Below are 14,608 nucleotides of genomic sequence, written 5' to 3'. Positions count from 1 at the left end.
GGGGCACGGAGATATCGCAGGGGGGCACCTACCCAGCCAGATAACGAACAACGTACATACATAGGTAAAATACTGTCCGTAAAACAGCGCCGTGGTATCGTATTTGGTCTTACTCGTGCCTTCCATGTGTCCACTAAAACGGCCGTATACCCGGGACCTACTAGATGGGTATAGATATCGAGCGATAGGGGAAGGTTAGGAGGAGGAGGGGAACGAGATTGAGGGGATTGAAGGGACCACATAGACATCAAGCTTTAGCCGAGCCGGCTTGTAGTACGCCCAGCGCCCATTGAGGACGCCCACCCTGTTTTCGCTCGGCATCTCTCTCTCCTCACTTCAAAACAAGCTTTACCAAGCCGCTTGCAGAGAATGTGGACCCTATCCTGCCGTAACTATATCACGTGTTGCTTCACTCTAACTGTCATGACCCCGTCAACCCCCTCATCCGTCAATTGCTAAACCGTCATTTCTTCTATACGTAACAGACTAGAAGAATTATACTTCGCGGTGCCATTATACAAGCCATAAACCAATGATTACTTTACAACTAGTCATGTGACGATCTCCTCCATATTCCAGCAAATTACGACGGGGAAGTTACGACAACACTGATCCATCCCCTGTCGAACCTTCCATCTACTAGATTAGCCTAGCCAACCAAATCCCACGAATCCTACGACTCCACTACATAGACATCTGAGCTCCAGGAATAATCGTCGGGAACCTTGTCGATGCTGACTGGTATACGAAGGTCTGACGACGACGGCGAAGGAAGTTGAAAGCCATCAATCAGCCTCCTTAAACTTACATCTCCCAGCCCCTTCCCAAAGACCCTTCTCCCGCGAGTCAGCCACACCAGCGGAGCGGGTTGAAGCAGTAGAAACCATGAAAATCATCGTCGCCGGCTCGACAGGGTTCGTCGCGACGGAGGTCATCCGCCAAGCCCTCTCCATTCCCGCCATCACCTCCGTCGTCGCCCTCGCACGTCGGACGACAGCTGTGCCGCAGAATGCGGGGCCAAGCGCCGATGCAAGCAAGCTTAAATCTGTCGTCTGTGATGATTTCGAGAACTACACAGAGACCGTGAAGAAGGAGCTTGTTGGGGCCGATGCATGTATCTGGTACATTATCCTCACCACTCGTTGTTCTGTTGTTCTGGCTCATCACGTGTAATCGAATTATGCCCCTTTACTAATGTATTATGTGATAGGCTCATCGCTGTCACGTTCTCAAATGTGAAGACCATGCCATTTGAAGATGTGCGGAAGATCTGCCTCGACTACACCCTGAAGGGAATGGAAACTATGGCACAGCTGCCGCGCGACTCCGCGAGCAATCCCCTGCGCTTTATTTACACTAGCGGCCACGGGGCACAGCGAGATCAGAGCCAGAAGCCTTGGATCCAGGGCGATTACACCTTGATGCGGGTAAGCCTTTACCCATCCTAGATCCTAGTTCTAATCCCCCTGTTGTATTGCTGAGACCCTGGTGCAGGGAAAAACAGAGTCTCTCATTCTCGAGTTTGCCAAAAACTCAAACGGTGCAGTAGAAGCGTGTGTCACGAAGCCTGGAATAATTGACGCGCCAGGGCGAACGGGGCCGGTGATGAAGGTTCTAGGGTCCATCGGCCGTGCTATCATCAGTCTTCCCATACTCGATGTGGGCGAGATAGCGGCAACGCTGCTGCAACAGGCTGTTAATGGAATTGAGAAGGACACACTGCTTCATGAAGATCTAGTACGGATTGGGCAAAAGGCGTTGGCGGCTGAGAACATCGCACGGTGAGCTCGGAGAGTGAAGACGGGTCCGCTTACTGTGGCTTTGGAATGGAATTTCCTTCGTCAATTTGTCTATTTCGCATTATCGTACTTTGTTGTACAAAGACAGCTATTTGATTCTGACCCTTTCGTCTATATTGTTTGAGGAACTAAGCAAGATACCATATAGTCATCGCTGATATACTCAGTCATTGTAGCATGTTGAAATGGCGCCCAGCAATCTCTCCAACTGTATTTATCCGGCACCTTTAGTTAAGTTCCACCAACCCCAATACATCTACAAAACCAAGAACATTTTACTCCTTCAATAAGTCAATGATTTATCTAAGATCAGCCGAAAGAGATATTGGTTTTCTCGTTGGTTTATCACGTGCATATATGATGTGACGTCGCGTGGTTATGTGGTATAATGTCGATCGGCAGCCGCAAAGAGGCTACCGGCATCCAACGTGAATGCGGGGTTCGGCTGTAAGGCTCATAGCAGGTTGGCTTCACTATCAAATATGGGTCAAAAGCTTCCAAGTTGCTGCTTGCCTTCCTAAACAGGCAATTTAATCGAGTTCCGATGCCATAAATCCGACAGAGCTCCCTTCATACCGAGATCCGCCAGCCTTCCATGCCTAATTGGTCTTCGGAAGATACCCCTACGCTACCCAACGATGAGGTTAAAGGTGATGATCTGCGAATATTCCTCCAGCTTCACGTCGAGTCTTTGCTTTAATAAACTGGAGAACACTCCCCGCAGCTACATGCATGCAACGTTGCCAAAACTGGCTGCGGAGCAACACTGACAGCTCAACACTGACAACTTTTTGCATCATGACTTTCTCCTTAAAACAGGCGCTTCGGCGCATGAGAAATGCACCAGAGCAAGCTCAACAAATCTCAACATGCGATCATTCTGGCTCCTAACTTCCTTGGCCGCCATACTCGGCCCGGCGGCCTCTGCCGACACCGCGCCGTTCACATACAACAGGACTGACTTTCTTCTCCATGGGAAGCCCTACCAAATGATTGGGGGGCAGATGGACCCCCAACGAATTCCGAATGAATACTGGAGAGATCGGCTGTCCATGGCACGAGCAATGGGTCTCAATACGATTTTCTCTTACATCTTCTGGAATGATATTGAGCCGTCCCCCGGAACCTGGGACTTTACCGGTCAGAATGATATCAAGAAATACTTTCAGATCGCCCAAGAAGAGGGTCTCAATATCGTTTTGAGACCTGGTCCGTACATCTGCGGAGAACGTGAATGGGGTGGATTCCCGGCATGGCTCAGTGAGGTACCCGGCATGGCCGTCCGTACCAACAACAAGCCATTCCTAGATGCGTCCAAGGCATACCTCGAACATCTTGCTGAGGAAGTAGCACCGCTCCAAGTCACCAATGGCGGGCCCATCCTTATGGTACAGGTCGAGAATGAGTACGGTTCATTCGGCAATGACCACATTTACGTCGCTGCCTTGAGAGATATGCTAAAATCTCAGTACGAGGTCCCACTCTATACAAACGATGGTGGTGGTGAATCATATCTTGCGGGAGGCCAGATCACTGGCGTTCTTGCAGAGACTGACGGCGACCCAAAGACTGGATTTGAAGCTAGAGATAAATTTGTCACCGACCCAACTAGCCTCGGACCCCAACTGGACGGAGAATACTATGTCACATGGATTGATACTTGGGGCAGCAACAGCACACACAACACAAACGATGGGAACGCCGCGGCGTTGAAGTCGATCCAAGATGACGTTGCCTGGGTGTTAACTAACAAATCGTCTATCAGCATTTACATGTTTCACGGAGGCACAAACATGGGTTTCCAGAACGCCGGTCTATGGATCGATAATGCATTGTCTGCAGTAACATCCAGCTACGATTATGGCGCCCCCCTTGATGAGAGTGGTCGCCCGACTGATGCTTACCATGCCATACGAGAGACAATCATTGCGCACCTAGGCGACAATTCCACGGTGCCAGATATCCCAGTGAAGAGCCCAATGATTGATATCCCGACGTTTCAACTCAAACCATCAGTGGCTCTGTTTGACGCGCTGCCAGAACCTGCTCGTCAACAGAATCCCACCAATATGGAGGCTCTTGGCCAATCATATGGATTTATTATGTACAGGCACAAGGTCAATACCGCAGTTAAGGGGTCTCTTAAGCCGGGTGATGTTCCAAGAGATCGTGTCCTGGTTTATGTTAACGGGGAGCGCGTTGGGGTTGTTGATCGTATCTACATGGTACCAGCCACCGTTACGCTTGACCTCAAGGCTGGGGACGTTCTTGAGCTACTTGTCGAGAACATGGGTCGCATTGATTATGGCCCGGCACTCGTCGAGCAACGCAAGGGCGTAGTCGGAAACGTTACTATCGGAGACAACGTTCTGCTTGACTGGGTGACATATCCCCTAGCTCTCGAGCAACCACCTGCTCCACAAGCCAAGTATCGCGGCCCAGCACCCTCAGCTACCTCAACCCCAATCTTCTATACGGGATCCTTCGATGTCGAAACTATTGGTGACACATTCCTTGAGCTGCCAGGCTGGGTGAAGGGAAACGTATGGGTCAATGGTGTCAATCTCGGTCGCTACTGGATTATTGGCCCGCAGCAGTCGCTCTATCTCCCAGGCTGCTACTTGAAGAATAAAGGCAACCAAATTACTGTGCTCGCCCTCGAGCCTCTTGCAGAAGCCACAAGCGCGGTTGGTATCTCAAAGCGAGTCTGGGGTAACAACCCCGATCCTGATGCTCCATAAATGGATGATCAGATCAGACCATCGTTCCGCGTTGACCACTTGGCGAGCCAATAGAATGGTGACTATTGCATGATATAAAATGCATTCTTTCCAATTAGCATTATATATACATATAATTTATATGATTTATGCACCCATTTCCAACTCCCTGTCACCCTAGACAAGTCTAACAACACTTTTTACTAACCCGATCAATCTTCAGGACCTAGGCGGAGGAGGCACTTTCGAGTTTGGAGAACTGGTCAGTTATCATACTGCAGTAAAGTCTCACATTTCCTTGGCGGCCGACACCCCTTTTAACCCCGCTTCCATTCCTAAATGCGACCTCTTCCCTCTCAAACTACAACACCAACACCAAATCCACGACGGCGACAATCTCACTAACTTGCTTTTGAATAGTCACGAATAATTGGCCGTAGTGACGTTCCCACGGTATCTTTTTGTTACACTACCGCCAGCACCAGCATCATCACTCGGTTCAATGACCACGACTAACGCCACAAGGCAAGAGCCTGCACAATCATTCACTTTATTCCCCCAGCTACCCGTCGAGCTACAGCGTCGCATCTGGGAACTGTGTCTTCCCGCGCGCATTGTCGAACTAGACAGGCCAATAACTGAGAATGTTACCACGCCGTGCAGCATGTATAATACGTCGCAATTCAACAGTCGGATCCCGATAGCTGTCCAGATTTGCAAGGAGTCGCGCAGCGTCGCCCTCCTCGCCGGCTTCAAGCAGATATACGACGGCAATTTCGTCGACAGTGATGCCCCAGGATGGAAGGCCATGAATAGCATCAAGGATCTTTGGGTTACTCCATCTATTGACGTGCTGCACCTCAATTACGGAAATTGTTACAATGTTGGAAGGGACCATCCCAGCGACAACCCGCTGCAGTTTTTGCTGTGGCTAAGACGGCGGCTCGGCCATTCCACGCACATCTCTATTGTTGCGCCACTAGTGCTAGCATTTAACGACTATCAGGGCGCCGAGTTCATGACTACATACGAGGACAAAAATTTGGACTTGCTCACCGAAGCTGGCGGGTCGTACCTGACCACCCTGTGCGTGGTTAGCCTGCACCTCAGTCTAGATGCTGCTCTGCGGAAAGAAGGGGGGATGTTATTTGGTCGCTTGGGAGAAGAACGTGTTAAGCTCGTCAGGGCAGGAGATAAGACCGCGCTAAAGGCTTATTACAAACTCTGGGCCGCGGGGCCGAGGAAAGCCCTCGAGCCTGTGATGTTCTTTGAATTGGCCTTGGTCAGGCACGAGTCCGAATGGTTACCCCGAGTAGCGCAGTGGAAACAGAGGCTGGTGACAAAATGGGTGACTCACAATTTGCGTAAAGCGGAGGCAAAGAACAACTGTGCGGATATCCAAGACCCGGAGGGAATCTTTCGTACTCGGAGGGAGGATGAGTGGAGGACTGTTCTGCAAGGTAATTCGGGCCCATTTTCAGACTATATGCGCCCGCCAAGAGGGTGGGCTTTTCTCAATCATGCGACGGATGTGACAAACACGGAACATCCATGGGTTGCGAAGGTGTTGCGAGACATGCCGTGCTTCGAGCCGATGGTCATGTTCCGGCTTTGCGCAGAAAAGTGCTACGCTCCTAAGCCACCGAGACCACAGCATATAATAGGCGGCCAGGGTACTGGTAGGAAACGGCACTGTTCTGTGTAGTGCCCAGCCATCTTCTCTGCACTGCGCGGTAAGACTTCCTTAATTCCTGTTATATTCCCGGCGGTTTCATCAATTGAGACCTTGTGATTCAATGGCGGAGGTGGTAATGATTGGTTCAATATGCCAGCGCTATAATAATAGATAGAGGGGGATTTATGAGTGCAGTTACGGATGTGGCTAACGACGCAGTTTCTGGGAGAGAAAAGAGTGACGCTGATGATCCGTTGAAGAACCAGCATGCTACTGATTTGGTATATTATTACTATTGCTACGGAGGAAGCGTATTCGTCACTTTGTAGGAACTCTCATCAAGCAGAAAAGATATCATTTTACTGCTCTTTCTCGCATCTCCACCACTAGATTGCTTTCGGAATACCCCCCTGCCCCAACTTTCTCCGCTACCAAATCGCCACAGCCATCCCACCTACGTACACCCGTTCGCCCTATTGCTCAAGCACACATCGCCTCCCTGATCATTAGTCCCATACCCCTCACAACTAGCATCCGACTTCTGCTCCGCCTGCACCTCACTATTACACGTCGTCCAAGTCGTCGAAAAGAAGCCCGCACGAATATTATAGTTCGACCAGCTGATGCAGCAATTAGACCCTCCTTGGTTCTCGCAGTGGCTACGCGGCGCCTTCCCGATGTCCAGGCTGAACGTGCATGTCGTGCCAGAGAGGCAGCTGAAGACGCCTGCACAGCTGGCCCATTTGACTGCATGTGCGACGGAGACTTCGAACGAGGAGCGTCGTTCTATTGTGCTAGGAGGTTCGGAGCCGGCGACAGCGGCAAGGAGCGCGGTAAGGTCGGCGGCCATGTCAGGGTCGAGGGGGTTGAAGGCATGGGCGTAGGCGGCTTCGATCAGTTGGGTGGCTATCTCCTCGTCCGTTTTTCCAGAGGAAGGGTCAATTCTGGCGAGCCAGGATTGGGTTTCCGAGCTGTAGCCGACGTAGCGAGCGTCAACATCAAATCGGGTCAGGTCGCCCTTAGCATTAGGGAAGTAATCGGAGGCTACATGAGTGACGACGACGCTGTTGGCAGCGGCTGGGATGGCAGCAACTATGAAGTCCTGAGAAAGGGCGAGGAGGAGTACGGCGATGATGGCTGAGACAGTCATGTTTAAGGAATATAGTTTGAATGAAATACAACTTGGTAATTAAGTGTAAGATATCTGATATTCCCAAGCGAGCTGAGAGAGAAAGTTATATTTCGCAAACCCATCGAGTCCATTACCTAGCTTTTATATCCAAGTGCGCTCACTCAACCACAGTTCGCCGGATCCAGAACAGCTACCATCATGCCAAAATCCGATGGTGTGTTACTAGCTCTCGTCCACTCTAGGTCCCTGTTCGTCGGCTTGTCCTTCGTGCATGGTTGGGCTTCTATTGATCATGCTGTCTCAGAAGACAGTCACACGCAATGCTTACTCTCACATTTGCATTTTCTTGTGCGATGTGAGAACGACGGGTAAGAGGTGGATTTTGAATGTGCTGTATGACTGCCTCCGACTTCTCCGAGGATGGTAGGACAGGAACGGCTGTAACTTCAAGTTGTGTGTCGAGATCGTGCCAATAATGGAGGATATATTGGAGGCATGATTAGAATACATGTAGAAGGAAGATGTAGGGAGTGAGAAATAAGATAGTAAAGTGGGAAAGGCGGTAACAAAATCATAACCAAAGTGAGTAAATAGATAGCCACCCCTTGTAAGTCTCACATAACACTTCATTGGTAATAAGAACTGGTATCTAATTTATAAGCTTTATAAGCTGTGAAACAGGCTTATCTAAACTTCTTTCCCAAGTCTTCAGCGGCAGTTTGGTAGGGGTACTCGGCTCTCGCCCAGCTGTTCACCGCAACAACGCAATGTTCCGAGGGGTTTCACGCTAGACCGCCTGATTAGGTTCGCGGTAATACGTTTCTGTCAGGTTTGTTGTCGGGAGTTACTCGTAATTATTTGTAAAATAGCCGTTCATGGATTGTTGTGAAGTCGACATGAAGTAATTGAAACATGAAAGGCTAACTTTGAAAGCAAGTGAGCTATTGGGGATGCATTTGCGCCTGTCGCACTTTCCTTCTCTGCCACAGTTTCCTTCTCTCCTCCTTCGTGCCTTCCTATTCTTCCACTCGTGCCTTCCCAATAAAGACACGCAGTGTTCGGCGGATACATATCCGGGTAGTATCCGTGATGTCGACGGGTAGGGTATGTATCCGGCCAAGATCTCACGGGTAGAGTAGGGTATATATCCGGATACATGAGGCTGAATAGCAGCATATAAAAATGAGGCTTTTACGATACCTTAACCGACCTAACCCCTATACCCTATATACTCCCTATACTCCCTATACTCCCTATACTCCCTATACTCCCTATACTCCCTATACTCCCTATACCCCCTATACTCCCTATACTCCCTATACTCCTTATACTCCCTATACCTATTTATTTACCTTATTATTAACATTATTACTATTACTATTTGCCTCTTATATATAATTCTATAAGTAAAGTAAAGTAAATGTTATAGGTAGTAATAACCTATTTTACTATTTTATAATAATATTATAATATTACTAAATCCTTATTCTAAGGCTATAGTGTTTATTAGAATTACTGAATAGCCTAAGTAATAACTAGATATTAAGGGTATTAGTATGCTTATAAGGCTATAGTTTAAGCATAACGTTGAGATGACGTCTGTAAAATGAAGCCTTAACTAGGCTTGGCAACTCTTGGCAAGTATCCGGATATATACTCGAGAGTATCCGGATACCCCAGATACTCCCAAAATATCGCCGGGTAGGTATATACTCGAGGATATACCCGGATACCACGGGTATATTGGTATCCGTGCCGCACACTGAAGACACGGTATGGTAAATAGCGCTTCACTACGGTACCGGTTTACACAAAAAAGGCCAAGGCATTTTTTTTTCTAAACATGACGTTTAATTTTTGAGCTGCAGCTAACTTTATACTTTCAAAATTGACAAAAAATCGCAAATACAAAAAAGAAGAAACAAGAAGCGGAAACAAGCCCTAAGTCCCTCTCAGAACCTTCTGGCTGCATCCCAGCACCCAACCCCTTTCGGAGCCCAAGCTCACCAACAACCCCCTATCTTCATCTCATCCCTCAGACTTTGCTGGCCAGGAATGCCGCGGCAGAGGAAGCGTTAATGCCGTATGTCAAATGTGCGGCAGTGATGATAAGAGTGCCATCGCACACGAGATCGCCAACAGCGCAGATGACCTTAGTCTGAGAAGTGGGGTAGCCGGGGATTTGTCCACGATCCTGCAGATTGCGGGTGAAGCCGAAAAGGACAACGCCCTTAATCTGCGCCACCACTGCGGCGCTCAGAGCCTGGATAGAGTTATCGATCACAGCGGTTCCCTGGCTGTAGCCTCCAGCAACAACCTTGGTGTTTGGGCACTTGGTATGGGCGAGGTTAAAGAGGGTGTTGGCGGCGCCGATGGCGGTGGGCGACGTGTTCTTGGGAAGGAAGTTGTCGGCGAGGGTGGCGTCGTATGGGGAGCCGACGCCCTGGCAAGCCACCTTGGCGGAGCCGAGAAGGGTCTTGAGGGCAGTGCAGACCTGGGGGCCGACGATAGAGCCCTGTTTTTGGTTAGCATCCATCTATTTCTAGGGTTTCTTTGTGGTCGGGAAGAGGGAACTGGGGCACAAACCATGTTACCGGACTCGGTAGAGCCGCGTGCGAAGATGAAGGTCACATCCTTACAGGCTCCGTTCTTGAGCTCATCAGAGGTGGCCGACTGGCGGGCCATGATCGCTGGGAGGGCCTCTGCGTCGATTGCTTCATTGGCAGCAGGGTAGGGGGCTGCAACTGCGACAGCGGCGAGAGCTGAGACGATGAGGGATTGGAACTTCATATTTGCGGTGGGTATTTGAGGGTTGGTTTAGGTGAGCTGGCTGAGTATGGTGAGTTGTTGGACTGAAGAGTTGGTTGTTAAAAAAAAGATATGATGGAGATGATGCAGTCATATATATACCTAGAGGAGAGCTGTCCATGCCGAGGCATTATGTGGTCTTATGGAGTCCGTTTGACGATCGAAACGGAGATTTGGGGTAGTAGTGAAGTGGGGAATGGAGACAGAGTAGGCTGAAACTAGATCTATGCGTATAAGGCCACGAGGGGGAGGGGCGAAGAATGATAGTGCCTCGGCATTTTCTGAAGATATAGATTAAGAGCTGGAGAATTTTGAAGAGAGAGAGCGGAATAGGAAAGAGGGAAGATGATGGTGAGGCCTACTAAAAAAGCCGAGGTGTTTTTGAAGGTTTTGAGGGTTAAAAAGAGGTCCTGTATGAGAATTCGATATGTGTCCTACGGGGATGTAATGCGGGGACGTGGAGAAGGGGGGATCGCGGGGATTGGATTTTGGGGATATCTGCCGGACATGCCAAGACGTCAAGGCCAATTCCCACTAACTTAAACATGCCAAGGGCGACTAAGGTTAACTAAGTGCTGCCTAATAGTTACAGAAGTTCAGCAAGTATTGCCTAAATAGGAACTGCTTGCGGGAGCCTAATCTCAAACTGTTTGCGGGGTCAGGTACTAGAGCTATTATAACTTTACGATGGTGGGGTTATCGATGACCCAGTCGTGTTGTTGGAATTATCATTATGTCTATATTGAGACACCTCGCGTTTTATAAAAATTTCAGTCTCTCAGCCAAACAAGGGGCCTTCTGTAACTGTTGGCAATGGTAAAGTAAGAATACATTTGCCCATGCATATAACCACACATAAATATTAAACTTTAATGTGTGCAAGGACCGATGTCGAGCCCTTGTTCACAGCATCCTGCATCGATAATGCCCGGTACTTGGTGCTTTTTGTTCCTATGTGCTCAGGAGACCAAAGTATACGGCCCGACTGAGCTTACTCTGCAGGTCTACGGGCGAATAGAGACGTATGCGGAGAACACATCCCCAAGTGTAGCCCTAATACCGTCCGACCCATGCATTTAACACGTGCTTGAGCAACTTTAATCAACGATTAGTGGTGGGCGTCATGTCCGTCTTGCCTGCCATGTCCGAAGCCAAGAAAAGAAAAGAGGCGTCACATTACTCGAGTAGATTCCTACTTTGGTAATTCGTGGCCAAAACGTGGATAATTCGCGGAGGGGAGTGATGAAGCTGGTCGATCGTCCCCTGTCAAGTGTGGGGCCCCCGCAACTTTATCTCGATTCTGTACAAGGTACCGAGGTTTGTACACTTACCACATGGTATAACCCCGCTGATTTTTGAGCGATAATGCGGGGGATCACCTGATGATCGGGGATATACTCGCTATTAGTTACTCTATTGGCTACTCAGCTGGTCCGTTTAGCTAGTTTATATTTCCCATATCCATTATATTATTATCCACTATGAGAACAGATCACTAAGGAGCGGCGACTACCACCATAAACCACCACAACCATATTGTACTGTACAATTATGACACGCCTTCCTTACCAAACCAACGGTCCTCCCCCCCCCTGGCCACTCTCCTGGCCGAACATCCAACTCATCCCATCCACCCCCCCCAGCTCAAACAGCGCATCTGAAACCTATCACACTGGTCAGCCACGGCAACACTGCACACATACATGCCAGCACCCAACTCACCATGAACTCCCAATCCTCTACCCCTCCCTCAGGTGTTCCGAGGCCTGTTGGAATCCCACTATCCCCGCCTCCATCCCGCCCCTGCGCCACCATCTCCTCAAGCAGGGGAAAACATACCTCCTCGGACTCTTCCGCAGCCTCGAGACATAATCGCAGCATTTCATCCTTCCCAAGACCGAGAGCGAGCGCGTCAATTTGTGTCGTTACAACGCATAACATTAAGTATCCTTTGATGTTCGTCTCGCCGGCTTCAATACGCCGCAACACCCATGCTTTACTATCCTCGAGAACTGCTAGTAGGTCTGGGCGCAACGTCGGCGGTGAGAGACTTGCGGCTTCCATGACCTGAGTTCGTAACTCGACTGCAATGAGGAGGTTCGCTTGAATGGCAACAGTACAATAGAAGCCTGACCCGCAGACTGCAAGCCGCATCAAGTCGTCCCTACCTATCTCCTCTTCCTCTTCCTCCACCACAGCAACCCCACGCGCACCGGACGACGGTGGACAGACGCTATACCACAACCGCAGGGAGTTCTCGACTACGACTGTCCGCGAGTACGCATATGCTGTGACTTTAAGCGCAGGCCCGAAGAATGGGACGTGCAGTGCCAGCTGGTACCGTAGCATGTGGAAATCGACGACTCGGAGCGCGAATCTCGATGGCGTAGATCCAGTGCTGGAGGAAGCGTATCCTTGGAGCGTGTGGCAGAGCGCGCGGTAGACGGTTCGCAGCTCGGTGTCAAGGCGTAGGGTCTCGTCATAGGTGCCATGGGCACCAAAATCATTGAGAAATTTGGCAACGGCGAGGCGAAGGGGGAATGTGGCGCGCAGCGCGATGGCGACAGAGATCTGCGTGAACTCCCCATCCGGGGCCGGCGTAGAGTCATCGTCAGAGAGCTGCTCATCCGAAAAATTTCTAGGAGGCGCAGTGTTGAAGTCACTCAGTGACAGCAGTGGCGGGCCGCCAGACATGAGACTTGTTCGGACGACTGCTTCTAGGATCGTGTTCCAGAGTCGCCGGCGCATTTCGGCTGCAAACAAGCTACGTGTTGGCAAGAGCGACGGGTCCCGGTTCAAACCCATGTGAATGGCGGTCCGCAACAGCGAGCCGGCAGATACCCATACCATATCTTCGCCGACACCCGTCGTTTCTCGCGCGAACAGTAGCAGGAGGCTGATCTGCAGCGTCTGGATGTTTAGGCGGGACTTGAACGCCGGTTCTGATAGCCAGTTTTGTGCCTGATAAACCCATCGAATCGCTGACGTACGGAGAGAGAACTTCGTATCGTACGTCGAGGCACCGATCGCGAGGACGAGTTTCAGCTGCACCAAGAATACAGTGTTGGTGGGGGACTCAGAGGCCCAGAGCGCCGCGTAGTCGCGTCGGAAGGTGGGGATGTGCAATATGCGGTGGACGGACTCTACGGTACGGAGGTAGGACTCTATGAGAGTGTCGGCGACTTCTTTGGGTGGCAGATCCGGGATTGGTGGGAGAGAACGGGCGGCAGGTGTGCGTTGAAACTTGATGGTTCGAGCAAGCGATTTGCAGCGTTGGATGCCAACAACGGCGCGGGATGTTTCGCAGAGGAAATGGGACTCGATAAGTTTGGGGATTCCGAGGAACTGAGAAGTTGTCAGCGAGCGTATCGTTTATCATTTTCTCCAACCTGCAATAACCCCTTTGTAAACTATGATACTCCACGCCGGCCCCTGATAAAAATAGAACAAATCTCGGCAAGGCAATTTTCGCAGCGCAAAGTCCCAACTCACCAGCACAATCCCATTAATCCAATGACTCTGGCCAAAAACCCTCGTCTTATGCGTGACACTACGCGGGATACCCCCCTCGTACCCAATCCCACACTCGGTATTCTCATTATGCACATGAAATGTACCCGCCAGCTTCGTCGTGGTCGTCACCGTGTCCTCTTTCTGAGTTGAGAACGGATCCAGTAGAGCCGGGGCCAGTTCCATCGGAGGCTGCTGGGTGGGGGTTTGCTTGATAGACACCCCCGCAAGCTCCGATTCAAGCGCCAGGATACGCCGCTGCATGGCCGCCACATCGGGCGCAGGGGATGATGCGCTAGACGACGGGGTGGGAAGGGGAGGGAAAGCCGGTTCGCTGCGTCTACTAGCATTTGATTCCCTCCCAAACCCACCAGCCCGTTCAGGGGTCAGTCCCGTGTCCCGTCTGGGAGGGGCAGTAACGTTGTTCTCATAGACACAAGTCCCGTTCCGCGAGCGCACGCAGTTGCTACATGGCGTCTCGCGGTTACATCGTATCTTGCGGCGCTTGCACAAGGTACAGGAGCTATTTTCCTCGTGGGCGTTATTAGTGGGGGATTCAACAGGTGAGGTATTGGTGGGGGACATACACAGTGAGACGCCTGCGCCGCCGCTCGGGGTCGGTCATAGCTAGTAATATGTGCGTCGCACTCAGGCTGTTTAAACTGAGAGCTATAGTTGGGCGTAGAAAATCTCACATTATCTCCGACGGGCTTCGGTTTCGAAAGGCTAGGGAAACAGAATCATGGTTAGGTCGAGGGGAGGTCGTGTGCTTTAAAGTCGGGTTTAGTATCGCCGAGTTCGGTTGCCGAGTCCGATCCCGTGTCCGGCCGACGGCGCCGTCCCCAATTACCTCCGATTATTCTCATATCCGACAATGGGAATGTAATCGAGGAGAAATAGGCTAAAAAATAAATTTATAATAAATTCAAGCTTCCTTCTAATGCTTATCTGTTATTTTTCATGT

The 14,608-nt window shown here is 50.3% G+C and overlaps 6 protein-coding genes across 6 annotated transcripts; 3 read left to right on the top strand and 3 right to left on the bottom strand.

Annotated features, from left to right (window-relative positions):
• The first annotated feature begins 447 nt into the window (after window positions 1-447).
• On the top strand, window positions 448-2,151 carry VE01_07236 (uncharacterized protein). Its single transcript, XM_018276671.2, has 3 exons — window positions 448-1,121; window positions 1,211-1,427; window positions 1,495-2,151. Exons 1-3 carry the CDS (start codon window positions 886-888, stop codon window positions 1,783-1,785), a joined length of 744 nt encoding a protein of 247 aa, XP_018128190.1. The 5' UTR covers window positions 448-885; the 3' UTR covers window positions 1,786-2,151.
• A 235-nt stretch (window positions 2,152-2,386) lies between these two features.
• Window positions 2,387-4,628, top strand: VE01_07235 (uncharacterized protein). Its single transcript, XM_018276670.2, has one exon. The coding sequence runs from the start codon at window positions 2,669-2,671 to the stop codon at window positions 4,538-4,540; it is 1,872 nt and encodes a 623-aa protein (XP_018128191.1). The 5' UTR covers window positions 2,387-2,668; the 3' UTR covers window positions 4,541-4,628.
• Window positions 4,629-4,673: 45 nt separating this feature from the next.
• Window positions 4,674-6,499, top strand: VE01_07234 (uncharacterized protein). The gene is made up of 2 exons (XM_059463867.1): window positions 4,674-4,781; window positions 4,940-6,499. Exon 2 carries the CDS (start codon window positions 5,022-5,024, stop codon window positions 6,222-6,224), a length of 1,203 nt encoding a protein of 400 aa, XP_059319505.1. The 5' UTR covers window positions 4,674-4,781; window positions 4,940-5,021; the 3' UTR covers window positions 6,225-6,499.
• A 149-nt stretch (window positions 6,500-6,648) lies between these two features.
• VE01_07233 (uncharacterized protein) lies at window positions 6,649-7,344 on the bottom strand (the record flags this gene model as incomplete). The annotated part of the gene is made up of 1 exon (XM_018276668.1): window positions 6,649-7,344. One exon carries the CDS (start codon window positions 7,342-7,344, stop codon window positions 6,649-6,651), a length of 696 nt encoding a protein of 231 aa, XP_018128237.1.
• A 2,009-nt stretch (window positions 7,345-9,353) lies between these two features.
• Window positions 9,354-10,116, bottom strand: VE01_07232 (uncharacterized protein; the record flags this gene model as incomplete). The annotated part of the gene is made up of 2 exons (XM_018276667.2): window positions 9,354-9,841; window positions 9,913-10,116. 2 exons carry the CDS (start codon window positions 10,114-10,116, stop codon window positions 9,362-9,364), a joined length of 684 nt encoding a protein of 227 aa, XP_018128238.1. The 3' UTR covers window positions 9,354-9,361.
• A 1,652-nt stretch (window positions 10,117-11,768) lies between these two features.
• Window positions 11,769-14,593, bottom strand: VE01_07231 (uncharacterized protein). The gene is made up of 3 exons (XM_059463866.1): window positions 14,232-14,593; window positions 13,627-14,167; window positions 11,769-13,479 (listed from the first exon to the last, which is right to left on the bottom strand). Exons 1-3 carry the CDS (start codon window positions 14,267-14,269, stop codon window positions 11,779-11,781), a joined length of 2,280 nt encoding a protein of 759 aa, XP_059319501.1. The 5' UTR covers window positions 14,270-14,593; the 3' UTR covers window positions 11,769-11,778.
• Between the last annotated feature and the right edge of the window lie 15 nt (window positions 14,594-14,608).

Source organism: Pseudogymnoascus verrucosus (assembly GCF_001662655.1).
Source record: "Pseudogymnoascus verrucosus strain UAMH 10579 unplaced genomic scaffold scaffold_38, whole genome shotgun sequence".
Taxonomy (NCBI): Eukaryota; Fungi; Ascomycota; class Leotiomycetes; order Thelebolales; family Thelebolaceae; genus Pseudogymnoascus; species Pseudogymnoascus verrucosus.
This window is presented reverse-complemented; position numbering and strand designations above follow the sequence as displayed.